The 24,570-nt window shown below is 43.5% G+C and overlaps 2 protein-coding genes across 9 annotated transcripts in view; one reads left to right on the top strand and one right to left on the bottom strand.

Moving 5' to 3' along the window:
- Nucleotides 1-24,570, bottom strand: part of HIC2 (HIC ZBTB transcriptional repressor 2) — an 81,231-nt gene that overhangs the window by 34,604 nt on the left and 22,057 nt on the right. For 4 of the 8 annotated variants that reach the window (XM_083803564.1, XM_083803565.1, XM_083803560.1 and 1 more), the window contains one exon: nucleotides 5,014-5,083. The exons of the other annotated variants lie outside the window; for them this stretch is intronic. The gene's annotated coding sequence lies outside the window, so the exon portion shown is untranslated. The remainder of the gene's footprint in view (nucleotides 1-5,013; nucleotides 5,084-24,570) is intronic. 8 annotated transcript variants of the gene reach the window in all.
- The window catches only part of LOC310883384 (uncharacterized protein), a 137,459-nt gene that overhangs the window by 93,718 nt on the left and 19,171 nt on the right, over nucleotides 1-24,570 (top strand). The window contains exon 6 of the mRNA XM_083803585.1: nucleotides 18,331-18,418. Within this exon, the coding sequence (XP_083659711.1) occupies nucleotides 18,331-18,418 (88 nt within the window). The remainder of the gene's footprint in view (nucleotides 1-18,330; nucleotides 18,419-24,570) is intronic.

Raw genomic sequence — 24,570 nt, 5'->3', positions numbered from 1 at the left:
AGAACAGCTGCAATTTCTGTAATAAGTCATCTCCTTTCTATGGTGAGGAGAGAAATCCTGTTGACTGACTTGAGACCCGTCTTTGATGATCTCCGGACTGTCCCTGGTCCACCACTGCCTTGGAGAGGTGGCAGTCAGAACTGCATAGTGTTTAGGGCACTGACACACCACGAATTTACACAGCAGCATACCGATGGTTTCTGTTTGGTTTACCAGCTTGGGTAAACATCCAGAGAGTTTGTTGATTGCTCAGGGAGTGTAGTGTTTCCTCCCAGCTGGCCCATGGGCTCTCTGTAAGATTTTGGGGACTCGCTTCAGAGAGTGCTCTAAAACAGCCTGCTGGGATGGCGAGTGAACATTTTCATCTCCAAACAAGTGCCACCACAGATCTGTAAACTTTTTACCCAATTCAAGCTAGTAAAAATAAGGATTTGTTTGTGGTTAAGTTTTGTTTTGTTTCTTTTTTTAATACGTGGCGCTTAAAGTAGGCAGAAGTAATTTGTAAAATACTGTTCCAGCATGAAGAGAGAGGAGAATGGCATTCCAGAACCATGAGGGAAGAACCTTGTCATCATCTGCAGAGAGACCACAGCTGAGGTGCTTACTAACTTTCCTCAGCTCGCATTAAGCCTTCTTTGTCTTAAAGAATTAAATTACTATGCGGAGGTGGATTTTTACAATTGCCACCACCGCCCCTCCACACATGCTGGCATTCTGGCTACCTGTGAACTGCTGGATTCATCCCAGCAGGAGACCAAGGCTGCACACAGGGTGGTTGCTTGGCGCTCCCCTGGGGACTCAGGTGGCTATCAGGTGGTCCCAGGACCCCGGGAAAGGACAGCACAAAACCGAGCTCATTCTGTCACCACAGGCTAAAACATGAAACATGATCTACATGTGTTATTTTTTTCCCCATTTAGACCCAGAAAAAGCTTCTGAGCCCAAGTCCTTAACTGATTTTGCTGCTATGTTAGTTGGCTTTATATAAGACCTTCCAACAAACCTTGCCTTCTTTACCTTGCTTAAAAACAAATAGTAACACAAAATGCTAAAACTTATTTTTTTTTCTTCCTAATTTAAGCTCACCTTTGGTGCAAAGTTGCAGGTTGTTTCATCGATGTATACTTAGCTCACAATGTAAGTTCCTCCCGTACTGTCAAATATCTACTAAAACACCGAAATGACACTCCCTCCCTCCCCCATTTCCTGGCCTGCAGAGTGCTCGGTACTGCAGCTACCCCGGGCTTAGAGCTGGAGCAGAGCAGTGTGCTCTGAGTCAAAGCACAGCAGCAGAACAAGCCACAAACACCCTCGCGCTGGTCAGAGCGGTACCTGCGGTCCCTTCTCTTCCATCTCCCACTCCTCTGTTCGTTTCCTTGCTCCCAAGAAAGAGCCATTTCTTCCAGTATGACTCGTCTCTTATGAAACTCACAGCTTTCAAATCCCTGCCACTCTCCCCTTTTCCCACGAGCATGTCAGTTTGCAGATCCTCAAAGCTCACAGTTTCTTCTTTCACCTGCACACCCAGGAGGAAGTCCCACAAGCCAGAGAAGCAGAAAGTACGTGGTTCTCCCCGGCAGGCAGGAAGAAGCATGGGTACACTAAAATCTATACTGACCAACCCAGGAAACTTCCATAAGCTCATCCCAGCAAATGCCCCAGTTTTAAGAAGTTTCCCAGGTGTTCCCATATTAATTAGTGTCCTGCAAGGATCAGTCGGACTTGGCACCATAATGCACACAGCTCACTACACTGCCTCATGAGTCGCCGCTAATCCCAAGAGGCATGCTTCACCAAATATAGCTGCTCCATTTAATTGCTTGGCTTATCTCCCCTCTCTTCTACATGGTTCCTAAAGCCCTTAAAATTAATGATAGATATGCTTGCAGATCAAAATCTTGTGTAATGCCACATGCATCACTTGTTCACGACAGCTCTGTCAGTCACTGTGCTCAGCTGCGATTTCTCCATGCTTCTTAGTAGCAGCTCAAATCCTGCCAAATTTGTGAATGCTGGGAGAAACATCAGAACAGTTCATTTGACCCCAGCTTCAGAATTTCTGGGAAGCATTGTAATGGACCATGAGAAAGGTAACACAAAACAAAGTTACGAGCAGGAACACTGTATCTCAGCATAGCTGATCAGAAAACTGAGCAGGTAATTTGAGCAAACACAGGCTGCTGTGAACATGCAGTTAACAAAGATAGCTCAAGACACCTTAACAAAATAATAGCAGAAACACACTTTACTTCCATAGTTAGAAACCTCTCAATCTAAATGAGCAAATGGTTGAAATGACAACCTTTGCACATGGACAGAATTCTACTAGTGCCCAGAAGCGTCAGATAGCATGCGGAAGCTAGGTGAGTATTGTCAGCCAGTTGAACAAATTGAGATCTAAACTTTCCTTCTGGGTATCTCATTTTCTGAATGTTTTGCATACAGTGCCTGCAAAAATAACATTGGGTGTGTTAAGTACTGGGGAGAAGAGTCCCTTTCCTTCTTCTTCTGAAGGAAATTAATGTGGGACAGACCATCACTTTTACTCAATGGGATGAGAAATTCCTGCAAATCCCTTGCTGGATCTCTGACAGACACAATTCAGAAAGTCAGACAGAGACCAGCCCACACCCATCACCATTGCTTTCGAAGGCTGGAATGAGATAAAGTTGCATTTAAGTTTTGCACTCAGGCTCAAATGTTAGTCACCTCAGTTCTCTCTGTTTTGAAAGACATACATGTGTTTATACACACGCAGACACACATACCACTTCTGGTATTTTTTCTGAACTTTCTACTCTTTGTAGGGATTTTCCGAAGTTTGAGTCACAGGACTAGTTACTTGCTGCTATCTAGGAAGGTGTGCACAAACAGGTAAGGAAACATCTCCTGCCTCATCTTGGACTTCTGTCCAGGCTTTCATCTGCAAAAAGTCACTATGTGCAGTTTGCTCACATCCCCATTCTTTGGTAACTGATTAAGGACATGTTATTTAGCTTTAGCATGAGCCAAGAAAACACATTTCTTCATAGCTGAAAAACATCTAGTTCCAGCTCAACTGGTTTTGGAGAAGATTTGGCTGAGAAGAATGAGGATGCCCTCCTGGAGATAGATGTTCTGGCCTCTTGTGGGTGTGACTCTCCCAGCAGGACTTGACAATTCATCATGTTATTGCAGAAAATGCATGTGAGTTCTGTTAATAGGGTCCTCTTCCAGTAAAGACTCTAGAATCTCTGTTCACCTGGTGTCACTGTTCCAGAAGCAGAACTATTACTGCTGGAAGGGAATGGGCTCTTCTAAGCCACAAAAAGAGGACCATGGGTGAATTTAGTTTGCAACTTGAGATGAATGCTTCTTACCATCCAGGACATTTGCATAAAATGGCTTCCCCTGTTCTTAGTTTCATGGATAAACAAATCAAGTCTTTCAATGTATATTGAAAATAGCCATAAGGATTTGCCATCTGAAGCAGCTGTACATTTTGCTCCCTTTCCATAGCCATTGTCTACAAGTAAGCATTTCTCAAGTGGTCATCTAGAGGAGCTGGCAGAGGGAAAGCTCAATGCCTAGCCAAGCTGACTCTTCAAGTAAAACATTTGGACAACACAACAATGAAAGTCATGGAGATATTTTGCAGTGGCTTTGCTATGTTCAGTTTTTCTTCAAAGAAATGTTCTTAAGATTTTCTTGCAATTTTCCTGCTGTATCAAATTTCCTTCCCTCCTTCATCTATCTGGGAGAAAATTTAGTTGGTATATGAACATTTGCATGGCATATTTATTTGTGCTGGGAAAAAAAGTTGAGTATAGAGGTGGAGAAACTTGCTTCAAAGTTACAATGGCAGCTGCAGAGCTGATGAAGGACCCCCATCCCCAGTCCCTTAACTATTCATCATCTTGCAACTAAACAAAAGGACAGCCAACGGGCAGTTAAATAAATGACAAACCTGCACAGCGATCTGGCTTCATCTGCCAGAGCTAAAGCTGCTTCTTACAGTCAGTGGCAGAATCCCATCCATCTCCTCTCAGAGGCAAGCCCTGAGAGCCGCCTAGCAGCATGCACTGGTGATACACAGAGCCCATGATCTATCCATGGAGTTAGGCAGAAAGTAGTATCCAAGGTACCTATCATGGCAACATCTAAATGCAAGTATCAGAGCACTTTACAGACAAAAAGGTCTTTCCCCCAGGCTGTTTAAAATTTGCATGTTCCTGTGTAACACTGAAGATAGCAGCAGTGGTGATTCATTAAGATAATGGTTTAAGTAGGAGGCTTAAGAAAGTCAGGGTGGATTACCATCCAAAGGGCTGCAGTTGGAGCTTCTCCACTCCAGCCTGCCACCTTCCATTTTATGGGAAGGGACAAATTCCAGAAGTCCAAAAGAGAATTATGAATTAACAGCAACTATATCACAACTACAATGCATTAAAGTACAAGAGCACCATCTCTATTCCAGCCCATCCTCCTTAGCAAGGTCAAGCACAAAATTTTGTGTTAAAAGAAAATTTTCTTTGGCATTATAAGTTATTGTGTTTTTTTTTCTTTTTTTTTAATTAGTTTGTTGGTATAGGTTCTCCTTAAAAAAACTGTGCATTTTTTAAATCTAATATTATTTTCTGTCCTTCTTAGAAACAATAGTTTTCTTCTGAACAACTGTCTTTCCCCACTATTGAATAATCAGACAGGTTTGATAAATTGATTGCTCCCCACATAAAACTATAAATACACACAAGGAAAAAAGCATACAAGTCCTTTCCACACCCCAGCGTTTAATGCAGTTGTGATCAGTTACGAGCTGAAACATGTTTTCTGTCCGTAACGTGGGGTTAATGCTGAGACAGTGACAGGTAGCTAATATTTCATCCCTGCTAAGTGAAAGGCCTTTGCACAGTGATTTTGTTACAATACTCTCAGTTGCCATCTAGAAAGATGCACAGGCAACCCATTTTGCTATTCTTCTGCTCACTCGTAATAGTTGCAATAGGGCATCCCAGCGCATATTGCCCCACTCACCGCTAGCTGTGCTTGGTCTGAACGTCTTCTAGGCACTCTATCCCATGCTGATTCAGTACAGAATAGCTTCCTAGAATACAATTATAGAAAGAGTAAGGGTTTGTCTTAAAAAGGGATTATTCCAGAACAGCTATTCCTTATTCCCAATCACCTCTTCATTAGGATGAAGTTAACTGGGAACAGCTCTTCTGCTCAGATTTGTAACTTACCTTGGTCTGAATCAGTGACCCTGTGTAAATGTGCCCTTAGTTAGCACATTATCATACAGTCATTGTGATGGGTTTGTCAATAAAAACAGACTCCTAGTTGCAATGAGAGTAGAGCTGCTGTGTGGGCCCATCTCAGCTGACTTTGTTGTAACTTGGGCAGCTTACAGGATCAAGAAATAGGTTTAAATAATAGTTGTTCCTATAATGTTAGGTCTCATCAGTACCGCATGTGACATTTTGTAACTTAGAAGTCTTTGGGTCTGCTTTGTTCAAACTTGGTTTATTCCTTAGATATATGGACACTTTAACAGCAGGGAAATTTTGAGTTCTGTAGCTTCTTTGTTTATTAAGTTCTTAGCTTGCAAGATTTCTCATCCAAAAAGGGCTGAGAAAGTACCTGGCACATCTTGGATGCTTATTGAATACATTAAATAAATCAAACGTTTTATGATAAAATTCCACTCCCCCACACCAAACAGATGTAGGTGCAAGTCAAAGAGGCTTGAAAAATTGCACTAAAATTGATTTTGCTCCAGTTTTCCCCAAAGGAAAAAATTTGTGTGTGGGTTGAGACAAAAACATGGAAAATTTCAGCTATCATGAACAACTGAGAAGAGAAATGGAAGAAAGACAGAAGCCAAAACTGAACTTCACATTCAGACTGCATAATTTATATTCTCTCTAGTGTTCTGTGTTACAGGCATTCCTGGACTTAAACGTAAAGTGAAAGACTTTTCCTTGGGCTCATCACACTTATAGAGAAAAGTGCCAAATAGCTTAATGCTGGAGCCTTCCAGCCAACTCAGGGGAAATCGCAGATCCATAGAGAACTCTTTGCTTGATAACAGATTCTGAGAGGCTGGAAAAGAGAGGACCCAACATAGCAAGGACAACAGCTACAAAATTGGGTAGAGTGTCGCTCAGAGATACTCATGAAGTCCTACAGCACGAAATTCTGAGAACATCTACCACTTGAAACATATTCAAAACCATTACATGTACAGGGAAGGAACAGAAACAGAACATACTCTGTTAAGCCTGCATCTAGGCTGTTAGAGTATGATTCGGTTTGCCCAGCTGTCAAGCATCACAGCCAGTTCTCCAACTGGTGCTAGGTATTGTTCTGTAAGCGGGGCCCCAGCACATTGGCACCTCTCCTGGGAACTGTGGCCTCAGGAGGAAGCTTTCCTGCCTTATTGCCCAAGGAGAAGTCCCTGCTCTTGGGTCCACTCTCATGCTGTTGTCACTTTACGCACCAACTCCAGGGATAAACAGCACTTTCCACTTTGACCCTCTGCACAATTTCCTATGCCAGAGGCCCGTACCCAGGTAGAAGGTGTCAGTGGCCAGAGTTCAGCCATTTGCAAGGACAACACTGGCATCTCAAGGAACTCTCTGACAAAGACAGGCAGAGCACTCAGTATTTCAGGGCAGCATTCAACTGCTGATCCACAAGACCATTTTTTTATATCCCTGCAATTCCTTGTTCATCCCACACCTCCCACATCCACACTGACAGAGCTGGTCCATCCCGTACACTGAGTGAATCAGGGATCCTATGTCAAAAAATAGCAGGTGACCCAGCCTGCAATTACTTGGTCGCGGTATCTGCGTAACTTTCGGTCTCCCTTTGCACATAGGCAATCATAGTCCACATATGTATTATTTTATAAGCAACTTCTATAGTCTCTTTTCCCTATAGGACAGAAATTTAAGAGAGACATGATGCTAATGGGAAAGGGCAATTATAAATATATGCAAGTCAGATCAGGAAAAAAAAAAAAAGAAAGAAACTGAAACCACTTCCAGTCTCTCTATCCAACAAATTCCACACTCTCATGGTCTCTGGCACTACTTCACAGTAACCCCAAAAGATGTTCACCTGCTCCCACAGCAATAAGAAACAAACAGTGAAACAGGAACAAAGAATCTCCCACCTAGGATGACCAACATAATCCCCTGACAGTATATCACAGAGGGAAAACCTTATTATCATTAAAGCAGAGGAAAACAAACGCACATGCACACACACACAGCTCCACTGCTGTGCACTACTAGCATCCTCCCCATTTTCTATACACATCTAATATCAGGAGATTTATATTCAGGCCAAAAGCTCACGCTGGCAGGAGAGGAAAGTACTTCGGAGAAGAGAGGGGAAGGAAAAAAAAAAAGCCTACAGTTTCTTGGCTTGTGATCAGCAGGCTGGATGCATTCTGTGGAACTAGGCCAAAGCGTTAGTTATTATATTCAAGAGAACATCTGAATCCCAGCTCAAGGGAGCCGAGTTTGTGGCTCTCATTTATGCTGTATATCAATTGAATATCAAACCACATTTTCCGCCTTCTGAATAATAAAGCTTAATAGTTTGGGACTCCCATATGGTCTATTGTTAAAATATTTCCAAACACTGGCTGCTGCTTTATTTCTGAAGGAAAGATTTCTCTTTCCTCTTCAAGCTTTACTTGTTTAAAAGATGCTTGTAGCAAAAGCTAAATATATTCATCTTTTAAATATTTCCAGAGTTCTAAGGAGGGCTGAAAAATGAGGGGATAAGGAAAAGCAAATACATTTTTTAAAGTGGCTCTTTTTTTTTTTAATGTCACATGCAAATGTTTGTTCCAGGCAGAAGCAGCTGGTGCCACCAGGCTCTGCTGTTCAGAACAGGGGGTGCAGGAGCTTTCAGAACCCATGAGCTGTTCTAACAAAGGAAGACCACACAGACTCAAGCCATTCACAAAAGGACCCAGGCCGACTATTTGACTATTACTTACAAGGAAGCTTGGCCAGTAATGTAGGCAATAAATACTGGAGAAACCTGTTCTGTGCATAACCCAGGTTTGTCTTTTCACAAGTCCTGCTCTCTAATTAACTACTCATTCCTGGAGGGCATTGCTGATGGATGGAGTGTATCAATTTGGTATACTTAAAAAAAAAAAAAGTTAAGAAACTTGTTAAATAATAAAAGCATCAGCATACTAAACACTGTAAACACTGTGCAGTGTGTTAGGAACAGTAACTAGTGCTTCTTCCCAGTCACACCACAGAGGAATATTCCTGTTCTTCCTATTTGGAAAAATAAAATAAAAAAAATTAGTGGCACAGAGATTCTCTAGCTCGCGAGGGCTTCCGTGCCGTGAGAAATGTTCAAATTCTAGCCCTGCTTTCACCCCTGTTCGATTAACGTGGTAGAGCTCAACCGCGCAGTGAGCAGAAGTGAAACTGCACAGCACAGCCTGGTTGTGCGCTGGGGTGAACCTCAGGTCTCCACCTCACCCCACTCTGCCCTCTCTCAGATAAGCCTCAAGCTCTCCCTGACGGAGCCCTTGGTGCAGCACCAGCTTGCATTTCTGCTGGTCACCCAGCAAAACAGGAGGTGCTGTGCTAGGCATGGCCAGCAGCACAAGAGTACAAAAATGCAGCAGCTCCTAGGGCCCAGGGACCTGCATAGAAATTTCTGCTCTCTCCGTTCTCTTCTGTTATTGCCCTCATTGCTGCTTCTCGTTCCTGTCTCTTACTGCCTGCCTTCTGCCTGCCCGCTCCCCTCCATCACCTCTCTGTATCTGCCCCACCATCACCTTCACCGCTCCAATGTGCAAGTCTTCACAGTCAGCGGTCCTAACCCTCAAACTGGCTGCTCATATTCATCAGCTGCCTCCTCCCCAGGAAGGAAGAAATTCCAGTATTTCAACATTTGCTCTCATCCCAAATTAGGGAGAAAAACTGAAATTAGAGACTCTTCGTAGATGGAAATTCATAAGTAAAAAAAAAAAAAAAAAAAAAGAAGAGAAACCTATTCATGAACATCAGTGCATTTTGTCTTATTTGAAATGGAATATTTTGACATTTCTGAAACCAAGGTTGGTTCATTTTGTTTTGGTGACCTGACCCAAGAAATTTTGCTTTGAGTCAGTACACTATTGAACTGCTTTTATTCTCACAGTGGCTTCTGGGTCTGTCTCCCTGGCTGGAAGGCAGATCCTGTAGCACAGAGGTGCCCCATGGCACAGTGTTGTCTCAGGGAGAGCTGTACGGGAAATCCAGGGCCCTTAGAGTCCAGGGGAGGACAGGTACATCACAGTGCTGCTCTCTGAGCACCTGTGCATAGCATAGACCTGTCACATAGCATACACCCGTCAATGTAATATTTCTGGTAAAGAGCAAGCTTATTAGTTTTACAGGTGAACATAAGTCTAGAATTGGGCTTTTCTAAGAGGAAAAAAAACCAGTTTCTAATTCAAAGAAACTATTTTTCCCTGAAAAAGCCACTACAAAGGAAAACTCAGATCAGGCTCAGACCAACCACAGCAGCACCTTCCTTTGGGCACTTGAACGCGCTGTCTTAAAAGCAATGCCGTGAACGAAGCTCACTCTTACAGAAATTTCCCCAGCAGGGAACTTAAATCGCAGCAATACCAGCACCCCTCCACCTCCTACACAGCTCCTGGTGTGACCCAAGGACTGGAGGATTGAGTTAATTGACCAAGTATAACGTCTGGTTTAGAGAGGGTCTGACAAGGATGGAGGTTGAGGTTTTGCAACAGATGTCTGAATCTCGCTTCCAGCCGAGGCATGGCCGTGGCTTTTGCATTGGTTAGGTAGAGGCGAGTGCTGGTGGAGCTGCCGAAGGCTTTGAGATCTGCCCCAAACCTAAGGGGTGCCACCAGCTCGTGCTCACCAAACTGTTCTTAAAACAAGGCGAGAGGATTCAATGAGGTTTAGTGCACCTTCACAGAAAGTTAATTTAGCATTTTTCCTGCAGAATCTGTAATGGTTGTCTTGCAGTGTGTGTTTTTACCCCTAGTTCTGTGTATCCGAGAGGAGGTAGAGAGTGCATGTGGATGCATGGTTTTGATTTACTTTAAAAAAAAAAAAAGAGAGACACTTAGCCTGTAGTTTTAGTGTTGGAAACTGTAATAAACCTCTCTTTTTAAACCCCATAACCTTGTGACTGTTTTATAGTTATAAGGAATCATAACCAGAGAAAGATTTAGCCTAACAGTGATCTGCCCTCAAAGACATTAATCTGTCACATCTAATAGAAAGGGAATAAGGAGACGAACCTTTTCTCTGAGCAATACAAACAGATGGCGCATGGCTTTGGTGGGAACTTACTGAAAATTGCCCCTGTAACAGGGGTGCATTTGGCAGTGCTGTGCACCCAAAGACGCTGCTTTTGAGTCAATGAGAAAGGTATCTCTGCATGATTTCCTTGTGTTTTAAAACCTGAATTCTTTATGATCGTATCTCACTGCTTTTGTGGCTGACACATCCAACCAGCTTTCCACCCACTTTTTCACCCCCTTTCTGCCAGTAAGATTGGATCTTCCTTCTGTGTATAATTTCTACATCTTCTCAAATTAATTCTTCACTTTTGGGGAATCAGCAGAAGATAAACAAGTGCATTGTGCCAACACGTTAAAGCTCATTTTTCTATCAATATTTCAAATACAACTTCATTTGTCTGGGCTTCTGATCTTTTATTTCTTACCTCATAAAGCACACTAAAGTCTTCAAGTTAGTTTCTCTTTTCTCTCTTTCCTGTGCCTTATATGGGAAATAAAGGGTTTATTTTCTCTTCCCTCTTCTTCCCCCAAACCTGAATCCCAAACTTCTCTGGTTTAATATTTTGTCTTCTCTCCCTCCTTCTCTTAAGCACTGTGTTCCTCCAGACTCGCAGTGAAAACCATTTCTGGATCACTTTGCTTTGGGTTCCTTCCTGTCCTCCAGAGAAGCAACAAATGGCTCCTGGGACACTTTGCTCTGTTTCCTCTCATGGAAGAAAGCCAAAGCTTACTCAACTCTTTTCCTAAGGTCTGCCGCTCAGCCCACTAACCTATCCCCATTTTCCACCCACACCGAACAAGCTGCAAGGTTTCCAAACTTGTCTGAAGAGCTTAGCCCTAAATTCAGCTCGTTGTCCTGTAAGAGACCAGACGTGAAACCAATACCAATGCTTAAGAGTTCTCATGATATCTCCAAGCAGGTGAAGACCATTATTGTCAGATTCCTAGCATGCAACGAGGCCGACAGGGAGCACCGAAAGATACGGGGCAGCAAGAAACCAAATTCATTTGCAGCTGCAGTCCACGAGAGCAGAATGAATTCAGAGGGGCAGTAAACTTAGACGCTGGTTTTCCAGACCAGTCAGGGGCAAGCTGGTGTTGGAAGACCCGAGGTAATCCCCAGCTTACCCCTCAACGCAGTCACAGGGAGCAAATGTCACTTTGCATGGTGCAGCATGCCAGCCAGGGGGTGTGCTTTAATTGCACGTTAATGAACATCAGCATGGAACCCAGCTTCCTTCCTCTCCCTATTTGTGATATAATTAAGATCCCGAATGAGCATTTTGCTTTAGCCTACAACAGTAACAGAGTGCAGCACTGGAATAACAGGAAAGGGAGAGAATAAAGAAAAAAAATCCAGGTGGTAGACACTTACTGCTCCGGCCACTGCAAAAAGTGGAGGCTTGAGTGCACATTTTTGCCTGATTGCATAGCTGTCTCTGCTACCCATCTAATCTGCTTAGAAAACTGGTTTTGAAGGATATGGTTCAGACATACCACTCGCATGGGGGGCGGGCGGGTGATGAGGGGAAAAAAAAGTGCTGCAGCTGCAAAAGATAAAATAGAGACAACTAATTTTCTCAGAGGTTGCAACACAACCTCTCCCCCTCCTCCACATGCAGTCACTGCACTGGCAGGATAAGCTGGAGATTCTCCAGCGTAAGCAAGAAGGCACAATGAGGTGTGCAGGCCCTTCCCCACCCCGATACCCACAGCCCTTGGGGGTACCACAGAGAGCGCAGGCTGACAGCCCAGCCACTCAGAGGGAGGTGGTGACATTCCTCCGCCTGCTCCTTTCAGTTGCGTTACCATTTTTAAGGGGGGGACGTGAGAAAGGCACACTGCTAGATGTTAACGCTGAGACAATAACGAGCGTGAGGGAGTTGCAGGCTCCTGCTGTACCAATTGGTGGCTGGGCTCTGAACGTGCATTGTGTGATCCGATTTCTCCTGTCATCCAAGCCGTTTTGCAAACCCCGAGCATACGTTCGTGTAAGCCATGTGTCCTGAAATTTAAACAGCTGAAGGGGACGGGAGGGGTCGGGAGAGAAGAGGACCACTGGATTTCTGGTGACAGTGTCTAAAATACACATTTGCACAAGGAAGTCTCACTTTAGATAGTCACTTAGCAAAACAACTACAGCTGCTGACAGGCAAGAGGTACAGTTTCAAGTGACCATCAGACGTAAAATAGGCCAAATAAATTACTGCAGCCTACAGGGAGCGGGTGAGTGTGCTCCCACAAATGCAGCAGAGATAACAAATGGATTACCAACGGGTGACCAACGTCAGGATGAGCAGACCCTGATTTCAGTTACACCGTAGCAATGATATTACCTAAGATCTAGCAGAAGCGAAACTGAAATGAGAGTCCGACCCAGGATGTCAGGGAGGCAGCTGCTCTGGGTTTTAATGCCTAGAATTTCAGCCCAGTTTGCTTTGTTTCAGGAGTTTAAGCTGTCTTCAGCAGAAGGGCAGGCAGCCTCTGCCAGCTGCCATGTGATCTGTAAGGGTGTTTTCTAAATGGATTTGGACTTCTTTTGGGGTGGGAATGGGGAAAAAGAGGAGGGGATTTTTTGTGATGAAGGCAGACAGCATTTTAAGTATATTGGCATTTTATTGTCCCTCTCCTCAAAGGTATATTTTCCTTAATTTCCATTCCCTGCCATATATACACTTACTCTCTCCTTTGTGCTCTCCTATATGTAGACCCATCTGCTCCTTGAAAGTATGAAGAATGCCAGTTCTGGTCTTTGTGGGGTCTTTGAGCTTGCACTGTGTGAGTGCTTACTCTCTGACTGAAGTGAAATACAAGTCTTTTTCTACATGTGTATAAATAATTTTTCAGCTTTCCAAAATATTAATTGCTTACGGAAATTAAACATCTGCTAGCAATAAAATCCCCATACAAATGAGAAGATAGTTTCAGATTGACTAAAACGCTTTTCTTTGCTAATTGCTAAAAATACCACTTTCTCGTCTGCTATAATGGCAAATTCATTAGTTTGCCAATTATCAAAATATTTCAGTCCTTTCATGACAGAAAGGAAAAGGTCCAATTCATATCTCCAAGCAATTCCTACAGTCCTGCAAAACCACGTGAGAAACTGGCTGTTACGTCTAGTCACAAAAAGTTTTCAGAGCAGAGACTGACTACGTGGGTAGCAGAGTCCACCTGCACACCTCCTCTCCTCCGTCGCCCACGGTCCCCCAGGAGTCTGCCAAATTTTCTCAAGTATTATTCTGCACGCCACAGCTGCTGTGGCAACTAGGTGCTGCAAGTGCAAGAGGCGCCAAAATGCTGATAACATGAGAATGCTTAGAATAGCTGGTGCCAGAGGGAGAGAAGGGGCACACCAGCTGAACGCGCATCGCACAATGAAGTAAGTTAGTTGGGTAAAAGCCCCCCATATGGTTGCTTGGGAACATAGAGCTAAAAGGGCTTTCACTGTTTTGAGAACTGCAGATCTCCTCCAGCTTATCATCTCACTCTCTGCAACTTGATGCAAAACCATGAAAAAAAAATGGAGAAAACACAGCATTTTATTATACAGGAAAAGCGCTAGTCCTTCGCATGAGTATGTCTTCTGCATTCAAGAATCCAAGAACGAAGCTGCAGTACTTGCCCTTTATCCACTTAAGGGATGAAAGGCCAGGCCTAACTCTCTCAAGGTCAAATAGCAAGTTCAGCAGCAAAAGATGACGAGGACTCAGTTACATCCAAATCCCATTCACCAGTTCTACCCATCAGATCGAGGAGACGTTAAACACCCTCGTGTGTCAAAAATGACTAATGCCCTCGCAGGTCAGCCTGTGAGAGAGAAGTGGGAACTCACACGTCTCCTTCCTCTGTCCCCCACCCCTCTCTTCCCACTCCAGTGTCGTTCCAAAGGCCACGTGATGAGATTTCCCTAATCAGCAATTAAACAGTTAACGCTTACATTACAGCAGATGGAACTGGAGTTGCTGCAGGGAAGGTATGCAGAGGGAAGGAGGAGAAAAGAGAAAGCAATGGGGAAAAAGCAGGCACAGAAACAATCCTGAAGGAAAGCAGTTTTCCCACTAAAAGGAGTGATTAGTTGACTAGACAACGTAACCCGTTACCCCCAACGTAGACTTTGTCTAGACTCGGATAAAATGCTGTATTATAGAACATGCTCGAGAGGCATCGTGGAGGCAAGGCTCACAGCCTTTAAGCTAGCTTGTGGTAGCCAAGGCAGAGGCTAATTAGGACGTGTTCGCTAACACGTCCTGATGTTCCACGCTTCAATCCTTGCCCAAGAACTCAAGGCTATGCAAAGCAAAGGTCTCTGATGTTGTCTCAGTGATCGTAAGGGCAGCGCTACGACATGGTGCAAAGAAATCAGAATGGTGAGGATCAGCCCGAGTGTTACACCCAGAATTTTTCATATGCTCATTGAATGTCTCTGAATATGTGTGTCTAAAATATTCGTCAGTATCTTACTGTTCAACCTGCTGTGACATTTTTCCTCTAAAAATCTAATCAGAGCTCCAAATGCCAATAGGAAAAGAGGCCACAGGCTAACAGCCTACACTCTTGTGAAACTTCTCCTTTTGCTCCAGTGTTTGCTCAGGCAGATTTGGGAAGGAGGGGGTGGGGGGAAAAGAAGAGAGGGTGAAGAAAAGTGTGCCCAGGGCCTTAGCAACACCATCATTTTGACAATCCATTACCAGATTTGTAATTAAAAGCAAGTCCCACCTCACTAGGGCAGCCAGATGCATCCACAGAGAACTTGTTCAGAGACTCGTTACAATAAATACCAGGAGAATTACGAATGTTGTAGCTTCTTCTTAACCCTTCCAGCAGTATTTCGGGAACCGCCTGTCAGTTTGAAAGACTGATCGTTTTTCTCTCAGCTTGTTGTAGGCTCTAGGTGTGCCCCTAACCAAATAGGCTTACCACTTAAAAGCTTAATTGCACCTGTGGCTTAAACCTTATCCCAGACAGTATTTGGGAGCATTTGGATTTGGGCGTTTCAGGTGTGGGACTGGGGCCTGCATTCACAAACAGAGCTAGACAAGTCAGAGTAGGAGCCCCTGCTGAAAGCAGACTATGCCAGGGAGACAAGGATAGGGAAAAAAATAGTGCTTTTCCCGTTTTGATCACATTTACCTGTATTTACATTTCCAAAGTTGGGTCTGAGTAATGTCCACCTCCTTGTTTGTGACTGAAGGCAGGTTTCACGGTCTCAGATTTCTTTTCCACAACAAAAAAGATCAAAGTTTGAGCTACTTGTGCAACCTAGGTGTTTACAGTGAACTGGTCTAATCGCGTGGCAAGCCCTCCCTCCCTTCCGTTATCAGTCTCACGCTCGGCCCAGCTCCTTCATTCCATATGTACCAGGAAGGACGGCAAGGAGAGAGCCCACGTCTGGCTTGGATTATAACCCACCATCCCTTCTGTCTGCTCCTACCCTGGAACTAAAACACAGCGTGCTGGGGAAAGGTTTAACACATTCGCTTTTCTGCAAGGCTGGCAAGTTATTCCCAGGTTGTGTTCTTAAAGAGGTTTTTAAAAAGCAACCAAATGCCGTGTGAAGAACCAAAATAAAAGAGTAGATTCCCTTCACTCACCCTCTCAGCACTGCCCAGGTTATACAGACACATAGCGTGTCTTAGTGCCAGAGGAGACCTGTGCTGCCTTCTCAATTATTGGAGAAGGAAAGATAAATAAATGCAGCCTAATAGGAGTCCGTGCTTGCGAGCTTCCTCATTCCTGATCTCGTTCTGTCTTCATGCAAGGACACACAAACTTTCTGGGTCTCAGTTCTGTAAGCTATAAAAATGGAGCTAAATTCTAGGGTTTGGTGAAATTGTTTTAATTAATAATCGCAAAGCGCACACCTTAAGATGGAAGGAATCATATAAATATTAATGAGCTCTGACTACTGGCAGTGTGCGTGTCTCTGAGGAATCGTAAGCACCATGGATGGATCAAAGAGGGCACATAGCTCTGAGACAGAGTGATGGGAGTTGGCTCTGTGTTTAACTATTTTTTAAAGTAGATCCTCAAGACTGTTGTGGATATTCCCTATCAAGTTACAGCAGCTTTCAATTAAAATTACATCTTATCCTTAGGCAAAATTCCACAGTGTACCTTTTAATATTAGCAGGGCACATTTCCACTCATGTAGATCTTTATTCTACATACACATACCAATAGATCTCTGTAAATAGGGGTCAAACCAACTGGGAAATAGAGATTTTCACCTCATTCTGATCAAAATAAATCCCCCCTACCCAGCTGCATTACCAAATGACTTCGTGCTGTAGTGGCCATACCGTGGCAAGACGTGAGATGAGGACAAGGCATCTGCTTCGCGGTGTTAGTAGGATATGGACGAGTCCCCCACACTTCAGGCATGGGACAGACCTTCGAACGACTGTGGCGGAAAACTAAGCCGTCATCTCCCGAGCATGAGTAGCCCAAAGACTTAGGAGAGGTCGGAGCCTTTAATCACAGTGCTAAGTGGGTTTGCTGGCACAGTGACGGGGGCAGCCCCGGAGCCCCCGGGACGCGCTGCCCTGCCCGGCGGGCACTGGGAGGCTCAGGAGGCTCGCAGCCTCCTCAGGAATGCCGGATGGCCGCAGGCCTCAGGAGTGTTTTCCAAAGAGGTACTTACGTTTGTTTCTCTTAGGGTCCAGCAAACCTGTGGGTGTTTTTTTGGTGGTGGGGGTGGTGGTGGGGAATGAGGAAGAGTTGCTTTTTTGTTGTTTTTTTTTGAAACATTAGAAGACAACAGGGGGCAGGAACCAAAGATCTTTCTTTCTGTAAGGAAAATCCAGTCTCATCGGCTGCCTCCTTACCTCTCTCAATGTAGTAAGACCCCGTGGCCAGCTTTCTGCACACTGCTCAGCAGCCAGGGACGTGGTGAGCCAGAGGGTCTTGCCTGCTTTGTGGGGGCTGCGTTTCAGTTCCTCAGCGCTCAGACCAAAGGCCCTCGGTCCAGCTGATCTCAGCCACGTCTTGTAACTACTGCTTTTTTCAGTTAGTGCTAAGGCAATGCTGTAGCTGCCTCTGGTTTTGTCTGTGCTGAGGCCACTGGAACTGATCGCTTAGTGCTGGTAGCAAGAATGAAAATCAAACAGCATTGGCACCCTCAAGGCATTTGTAATTGTGTCCCTGAGCGGCTCAGAGGGGGTGCAGCAAAGAGATGGCATTAAGGATCCTTAACACTTCTTTGGTGAAAGGGGGAGAAAATTTTAAGATGTGCAGGACAGACAACATCTTGATAGTTACAAAGAAAAAAAGAAAAAAGCTCCAGAAATGAATTTCCTCCTGGGGTACCAGTAAAAGACTGGATGTTCACAACATATGGTGAGTGGAGGCCAAAGTAAGTTTAAAAACTTGGATCTACTTGCTGTGTTCAGTGCTAAAAGATAAGATGGATAAATCTTGCCAACAATCTTTAGGCAAGGAACTGTGAACCCAAACCAGCAGGACAGGAGGTTAATTTCTTCCCTCAGCCACACCAGGGAACAAACAGTGTTTTTATAGGAAATTCAGGCACTGATCTAGCAAATACCTCTCCATAAACTCTATCCCAAAAGAATCACTTTGGAAAAGGTCATACCACCTCCTGTTCCCAGAATTAAGTTAATTAGCACTTGTCCCTCTCTGTATAAGATCAGGGATCCTCCCACAAAGGAGGTACACAACCAAACTGTTAAAAGATATACATATGCCCTCTTAAGCAAACAGGCTTCTTTGTAGTATCACTAAGATTCCCTCTGGTCATCCCTATAGAAAAACACTCAATTGGAAGGGAAGCAGACTGAGAGATTAGCATAACCAATGCTTTGCCAGGTATGAGGAGCATAGTACTGGGCAATGGGCATGCTGGTATTTTAGTATCAGGTATCAGCAATCTCCCCCTGTCTGGATGAATTTTACAGGGTACAGCATCAGCCTTGCATACAAAATGAAATATTTGAACTACTGAAATTTTCTGTCATTGAATTTGAAAGATCTGTAGTGCTTTTTCCCCACTGATGTGCTTTGTTTCTCTTTATTCCATCCAGGCATTTATGCTGTATGTATTATTACACTGAAGCATTTCAGTTCCCCTCCCTGTGACCAGCTACGTGCATTGAGAGAAAGTAAATCCAGGTAAGGCCTGCTATCAGTTATATCTGGGTGCAACTGAAGTTTGATCAGCAATGAAGGTCAACACACTGTTCTGTATTTTCTGTCCACAAAAAAAGTTACACAGTTCACTTACTGAGAGAAGAAAAAAATAGCCTAGCCTACCATGTGGTTCTTGGGCACAGAAACATCTTCATGGGTTGTCTGCCATGGTACTTACTGCTGGTTTACAACAGTAGTTTAAAAACAGAAACCCAAATCCAAGTGTTTAATTACAGACATGTCCAGCATAATCTAACTCTAGCATAGCATAAACTACATAGGATGCTAAACCCCATTTCTTAAGCTGGGAGCCTTTCTGACAGACAGCCATGACTTCTTGCTCTGAACACTGCCTTGAACCTGCTAAGCAAGAAAGGATTACACCAAGGAGGGTAAGCTCCATTTCACCGGGCAGAACACAGCTTTGCAGGCCCGTAAAAAGGGTCCAGAGACTATTTGTGTCGACTCCCTAAACCACAAACCACAGCTAGCCCTCCCTCTGAAGCAGTTGCACACTGTTCTGTGCAAAGCTGGAGCAAGATATTTTGGCATCCAGATCGCCTTCTCTGGGGGCCCACCCATCCCTTTCGGTCTCTTTCCATTCCTTATCACAGACTTACAGACCCTCTCCTGGGCAGCAGCAGAAACTGGAGCATATTTGCCTCCACATTTGGCACCCTTCTGTTTCACCATTACCCTGTTCTTCTGACCGGGGTGCAGCTTACCCACCCTCGCTGGGTTCTCTGATACCAAGAGTGGAGTAATACATTGAGAATCACGTATAAGAAATGTAAAACTGGCAACTGGCATTTGAAGCAGAATGAGAATTCAGGATGCACTTGGCATTTCAGCTTTAAAGTTTAAAATAAACACAGCAAACCTGAACTGTAGCAAAGGAATGGCTTATGGGCAGCTCAGACTTGTCCTAGGCTTTCAAGCCAGTCATTTCCCATAAATACTCATCATTTTAAACATAAGAAAGGGGGAGAGGAGACAAAACAAACTGAGTCAACTGCTTACTGTCTTTCTGATTCAGAGTCCTCAGCAGATGTAAGACAGAAAACTATTCTATGAAAAAGTTCCTTTTTATGTATCTGGGACAGCCCCCAAAATTTTTACCAGAGGGGAAGAAGAGGACAAGAACTAAACTGCGAACTTGTCCGCACCCTAGCAGGAATTCACCCGTTTTTCACCTCCCACAGGTATCATTAGCATGCTACTGAGAGCAAAAAAAAAAAAAGCAGCTAAGATCAAACACAAGCTAGTAACAAAGCTCTTCCTCTTGTCATCCTGCAATGGACCAGAATTTCTGGCTGCAGCTAGTCTTTTCCTGAAAGGCTGGGTAAGTTCAGAGTCCCTTTTTAAAAAAAGTGCCACACTATGAACGTGCTACAGCTGCGACACAGAAAGTGCAGAAGGCAGGAAGTCTGACGTTCACACCAACCTCGGCCCCTTCACTCACACCTCTTTTCAAATAGCTTTAGCACATGGAGCCCACATTTTCACATTCTCAGAACTAGCTTTATCTATCACATTGCAAGTTGAAGAGAATTTTTTAAAATAGTACAAATCCCTCTTTTCAAATTCAAAGAATCACTCTATTGAGAGAAGCTTTTAAATTATAAAACTTACAAACTGTTCACCTCTCTGATTTTTGCAATGTGGCTACAATCTCTTTTTAAATAATCAATCTAATTTTTTAAAACTAAAATATGAATTGAAACACCATACCAACTGTTGTCACAGTCCAAAAATGTCCGGATTTTCAAACTTAAGTCCTCCCCTGTATAAAAGGGCCACACACATGTAGGTGTCAATCAGACTCTGTGGCAAAACAGAGGAACCCAGGCTGAGATTTCAGAATGGCACAGACTTTCCTGGAGAGAAACAAAGTGCCAGTCCTCACCCATCTGGAATAATTTCTGTATTTTAAAATGCAGACTTTTTGAATTTGACCTGAAGAGGCAAGTTGCTTGATTTCTGCATCTGCTGTTTTGCAGTGTTGGTGATACAAGTAGGAAAAGGGAGAAATAAATATATATAAGGCCACTCCATAATAACGCCTAATATTATCATTGGGGCTGCCTTTGCAGGCAACTCAAGATCTGTTCTGTGCCCAGAAATTCTATAGCAGATCCTGTGCATTTTTATTCCAGTCTGTTAAAGAAACTATCTCCATTCCCCTCCTCTCAGCACCAGGATTAAAATAAAAGAACATTCAAAGTATTTGTGGGAAATGGCAAACAAATGGGTAGTAAAGTCTGGAGATTGCTCAGCAGCAGAAAGCCGCATGCAGAAATTAGCCATGGGAAGTAACTAAGTGAGGACAACAAAACGCAGCATTGTCCAGTATTTGGACACTCTGCAAAAGGCTGATGATTGAGTGGGAAGAGCCAACCCCACATGATACTGCAAAGTCTCAAGTACTATTTTGAATCAGGTAAACTAATATCTCCTGTACCTGTTCCAAACCATGCAGTAATACATGGTCTCTGTTTCTACAGCCTGCTGGCTGCCCGCTTCGCAGTAGCATCTATCTGGGAGAAGATCTTGTATTTTCTCTTTGTCTCTGAAAAAGGATCCCAAACAAGTGGCAGGGACACACAGTTTTAGAAGCCTTTGCGTGTTTATCTTTACTGATAAGCCTGCAATCTTTGCTGCAAGCACATCAGCTTGTGTTTGCAGCAAAACCTTATTCCAGTCAATGCCTTCCTTGGAACAGGCTTCCTCAGAACTGGGCAATGGGTTTAACCCCTGAGTGGCTGACATTAAAAGGCTCAGGTGTAAAAGACCTATTTTCCCTCCTCAAAGATGCATCATGTTTTCATACATCTTTGAAAAACAAGCAAGCAAGTAAGCCAGCCCTGCCTTGAGTCAGCAGCAATGCGGATTACATACCTACACAGATACTATCAGGGAAATTTACCCTAAGAGAGCTCCATCTTCCCAAACAGCCTCTGGTTCTGTGCAGATCAAAAGTATTGTCCATTTAAAATAAAGGGATGCAGATATCTAAATTGCAGGTTGAATGTATGAAAATTCATTAAGAGGGTTTGTTGAAATTATTTTGTCTAATTGATTGGAAACTGTCAGCAAGAGGCATTTGGATTCCTAGAACCAGAGAGTCAACCATAATTCCAAGACATCTGATCCTTTTCTAGTAGGTTGAATAAACCTGCTCATTCAGCTTTGTTAATACTCGAATTCTCAGTTCACACATACATATGCCTGCCAAGGGCAAATATCCAGAAAGTCACTAGGGATCTCCCAAAGCTGAGACGCCAAGAGCTTGGACAGCCTAAAAATTACAAACAAGTGGCTTTTCTCTGACAGCAGGTTCCATTTATTTCCTCCCACTTGCTCTTTCCCCACCTCCTTCCTACACCCCTGAGTCAACCTCCACCAACTGAGTTTCAGTTAAGCATGTGCTTTGCCAGAGGTGTTTTTAAATTAGGTTTTTAAAAGTTTATTTATAGTACAGACGCACAGTGCATGATGCTTTTGGGGCTTCTGGAGACTTCAGCATTTCAGGTATGACTTTGCCAGTTAGAAGGAACATGAATTCTTCAACTGATCCGTAGAAAACCACCTCCCTTGTGTTTGCCTACCTCTGTACTCCAGCTCAAATTTGGAGTGAAAGAAAATAATTTTTGCTCTTTTATCTCCTCCCCATTATTCATAACATCCATGATCAATGTACTGGAAATTCCAACTGAAAAAAGTTTAGAGGAAGCCAACTGATCCTCCCCAGTTGATTTTTTGGCAAAAACAGCAACCCATGAAACAATGCAAGGATTCTATGAACAACTTCCCATTAGGGCAAGAGTTGGAAAACAGTGCAATAAACAGAACTGAGTGAAACTTGCAGGCAGAGTTCACATGGTCCAACACTCCTTGCATCTGGCAAGCAGCAAATTTCATTAAGCAGTGTTTGTCCTAAATGGACATACTTGACCCATGTGACCAGTTTGTCCTTTCATAAGAAAAGTGTAACACGGCCACAAGATCACTTCCAAGCAGAAAAGCATGTATGCCCAGAAGCAAATCCCCGAGCTCAAGTCCAACCCAAAAAAAATAGTTGTGCTAATTGTTTGGCTTTCACATCTAAATGCAAACCTTTACTATTGTACAGAGATGCCACATTTTGCTTCTTGCTTTCTGTATCTGGAGTGGGCAGTAAGTGTCCACTAGCCAGGACTTTCAAATCAAAGGGTATGTTCGTGGCTGGTTTTACAATGAGTTTGATTTTCCCTGTTCTTAAATAATGTAAGTTGCTGAAATATTGTTTCTCCAGCTGCACAGCAAATAAGAACAGAGCAAGTATTCAGAGTAATGGCTCAGAAACTTTAGTATTAGGAGGTGGCACAGAGGCGTTCTGGGAGGAGAAGAAAAGGATGTGGTAGACAATTTGCTAATGCCCAGAAACTCTCCCTGAAAAAGCTAGCTGCACGCCCGAATGCCTCAGGACAGGGCTGAGTCCATCCCTCTTTCCACAAGAGCAGCTCTTTCTAAATAAAGAGGTCTTACACGCAGGACTTGGGAAACTTAATTCAGATTAACTAAAGTTGTAAATTTAAAGTGAATGAGCTAAACCACATCTCTGTGCAGGCACACTCATTCAGTTTGAAAAGGAACCATGATTTGGTTTATCTCATTTTACTGAATTAAGAGCATTTTAATTCTAAGAGTGCCCATGCAGGATTAATGAGCTGAACAAAGGATGAAGTTACACGTTATGTTGGAGTTGAATGTGGCATAGGAAGTCCCCCCACTTCCATGCTGAAGTTAATTCTCACCCACACTTAAAAACAAGCCAACTAAAATTATAAATTTGACTTTACTAATTATTAATATCTACAAATCTCAAGCTGCATTAAAAATAAAAAACATCAACGAAACAGAATTCTGGCTCTACATTTGCCTTGTGTTTCAATGTACCAGAGCACATGTGTTGTTAAGAATAAAAGCATTAGCAGGCAAAAGTGAGGAAAAAGGACATTGATATCATAAAAATTGGGAAAAGACAGCAGCGCATGAGAAACACTCATGGTATTACTTCATGCAGTGAAATGACAGACACCAGACCCCAGCCACATCTGTACAACAGGCTGCTTATGGACCTACATCTAGATTTGACTTCCACCATTTCCATGACCTAAATCTACCTACCTACCAGATAGTTCTCAAGCTTTAGGGCAACATTGTTGTGCTGTTTGTAAGCAACTGGTATGTTTCCAGGTTACCTAAGCAATCCAAACCTTTTGTAGATAGTTTCGTGCATGGCCATACAACACCACAATTCAGCTGCATGGCCACAACATTTTTTCATCCTAAGTGTTCAGCAAAGATCATTTCACAGATGAGAAGTGGCAAGCAATGGTAAATTTCTAGCTGCCACTTAGGAAAAGAGACTTAACTTTTCTACTGCAGTTTACTTAAAACTGCTGGGACATCTCAGGGGAAATCAGAACCAGGATAAACGATTCTTTCCCTGCTAGTCACATCTATATAATAATGTCTCTTGTATTTTTATAAAAGAACTACAGAAGTCCAGCTAGCAACAGGGAGACTGACCAACTGCTTGAGGCGAGAGCACCTGGTAATATGGGTGCTAAATAGGCCGAACCCCAAAGATCTTCCTCCACAGAAATACACGCTCCTCTTTTTGAGTGGGAGAAGGAAAAAAAAAAAGGGATAAAGAATTTTGATTATAAATGTTAAGTAAGCAACACTCTGGCTCTGATGCAGTCTTCTACAGGAGGGGAAACCGACTTCTCAAGCAAGTAAAGATTGTTTAACAGGAGACAGATGAAAGCATCACCTCAGAATGCAAGGAAATCCCAGGCTGGCTGGTTGGGAAAGAATTAGCAATACATAATTAAAAAAGCACTCTCCCCTTCCTCATCCCTGAGGTGAACACAGGTCCTGCATAATACTGACTTCCACATCAGCACCAGAGAATGAAGATATTGCTTGAGGTCTTTCTCATTTCTAGGCAGGCCTCTCTCCCTCTTGCTTTCAGTTGCTGGAGGCTATTTCACACCAGTTACCAGCAATGTTCCTGTGCAGCAGGACATGCTGTCCGTATTTGCAGCTTGTGATGAAAGATTTAGCCACTGGAGAACACCAGGAGG

The sequence above is a fragment of the Anser anser genome (genome assembly GCF_964211835.1).
Source record: "Anser anser genome assembly, chromosome: 18".
In the NCBI taxonomy this organism is placed as follows: domain Eukaryota; kingdom Metazoa; phylum Chordata; class Aves; order Anseriformes; family Anatidae; genus Anser; species Anser anser.
Note: the sequence above shows the minus strand (reverse complement) of the source record. Positions and strands in the feature narration are given on the sequence as shown.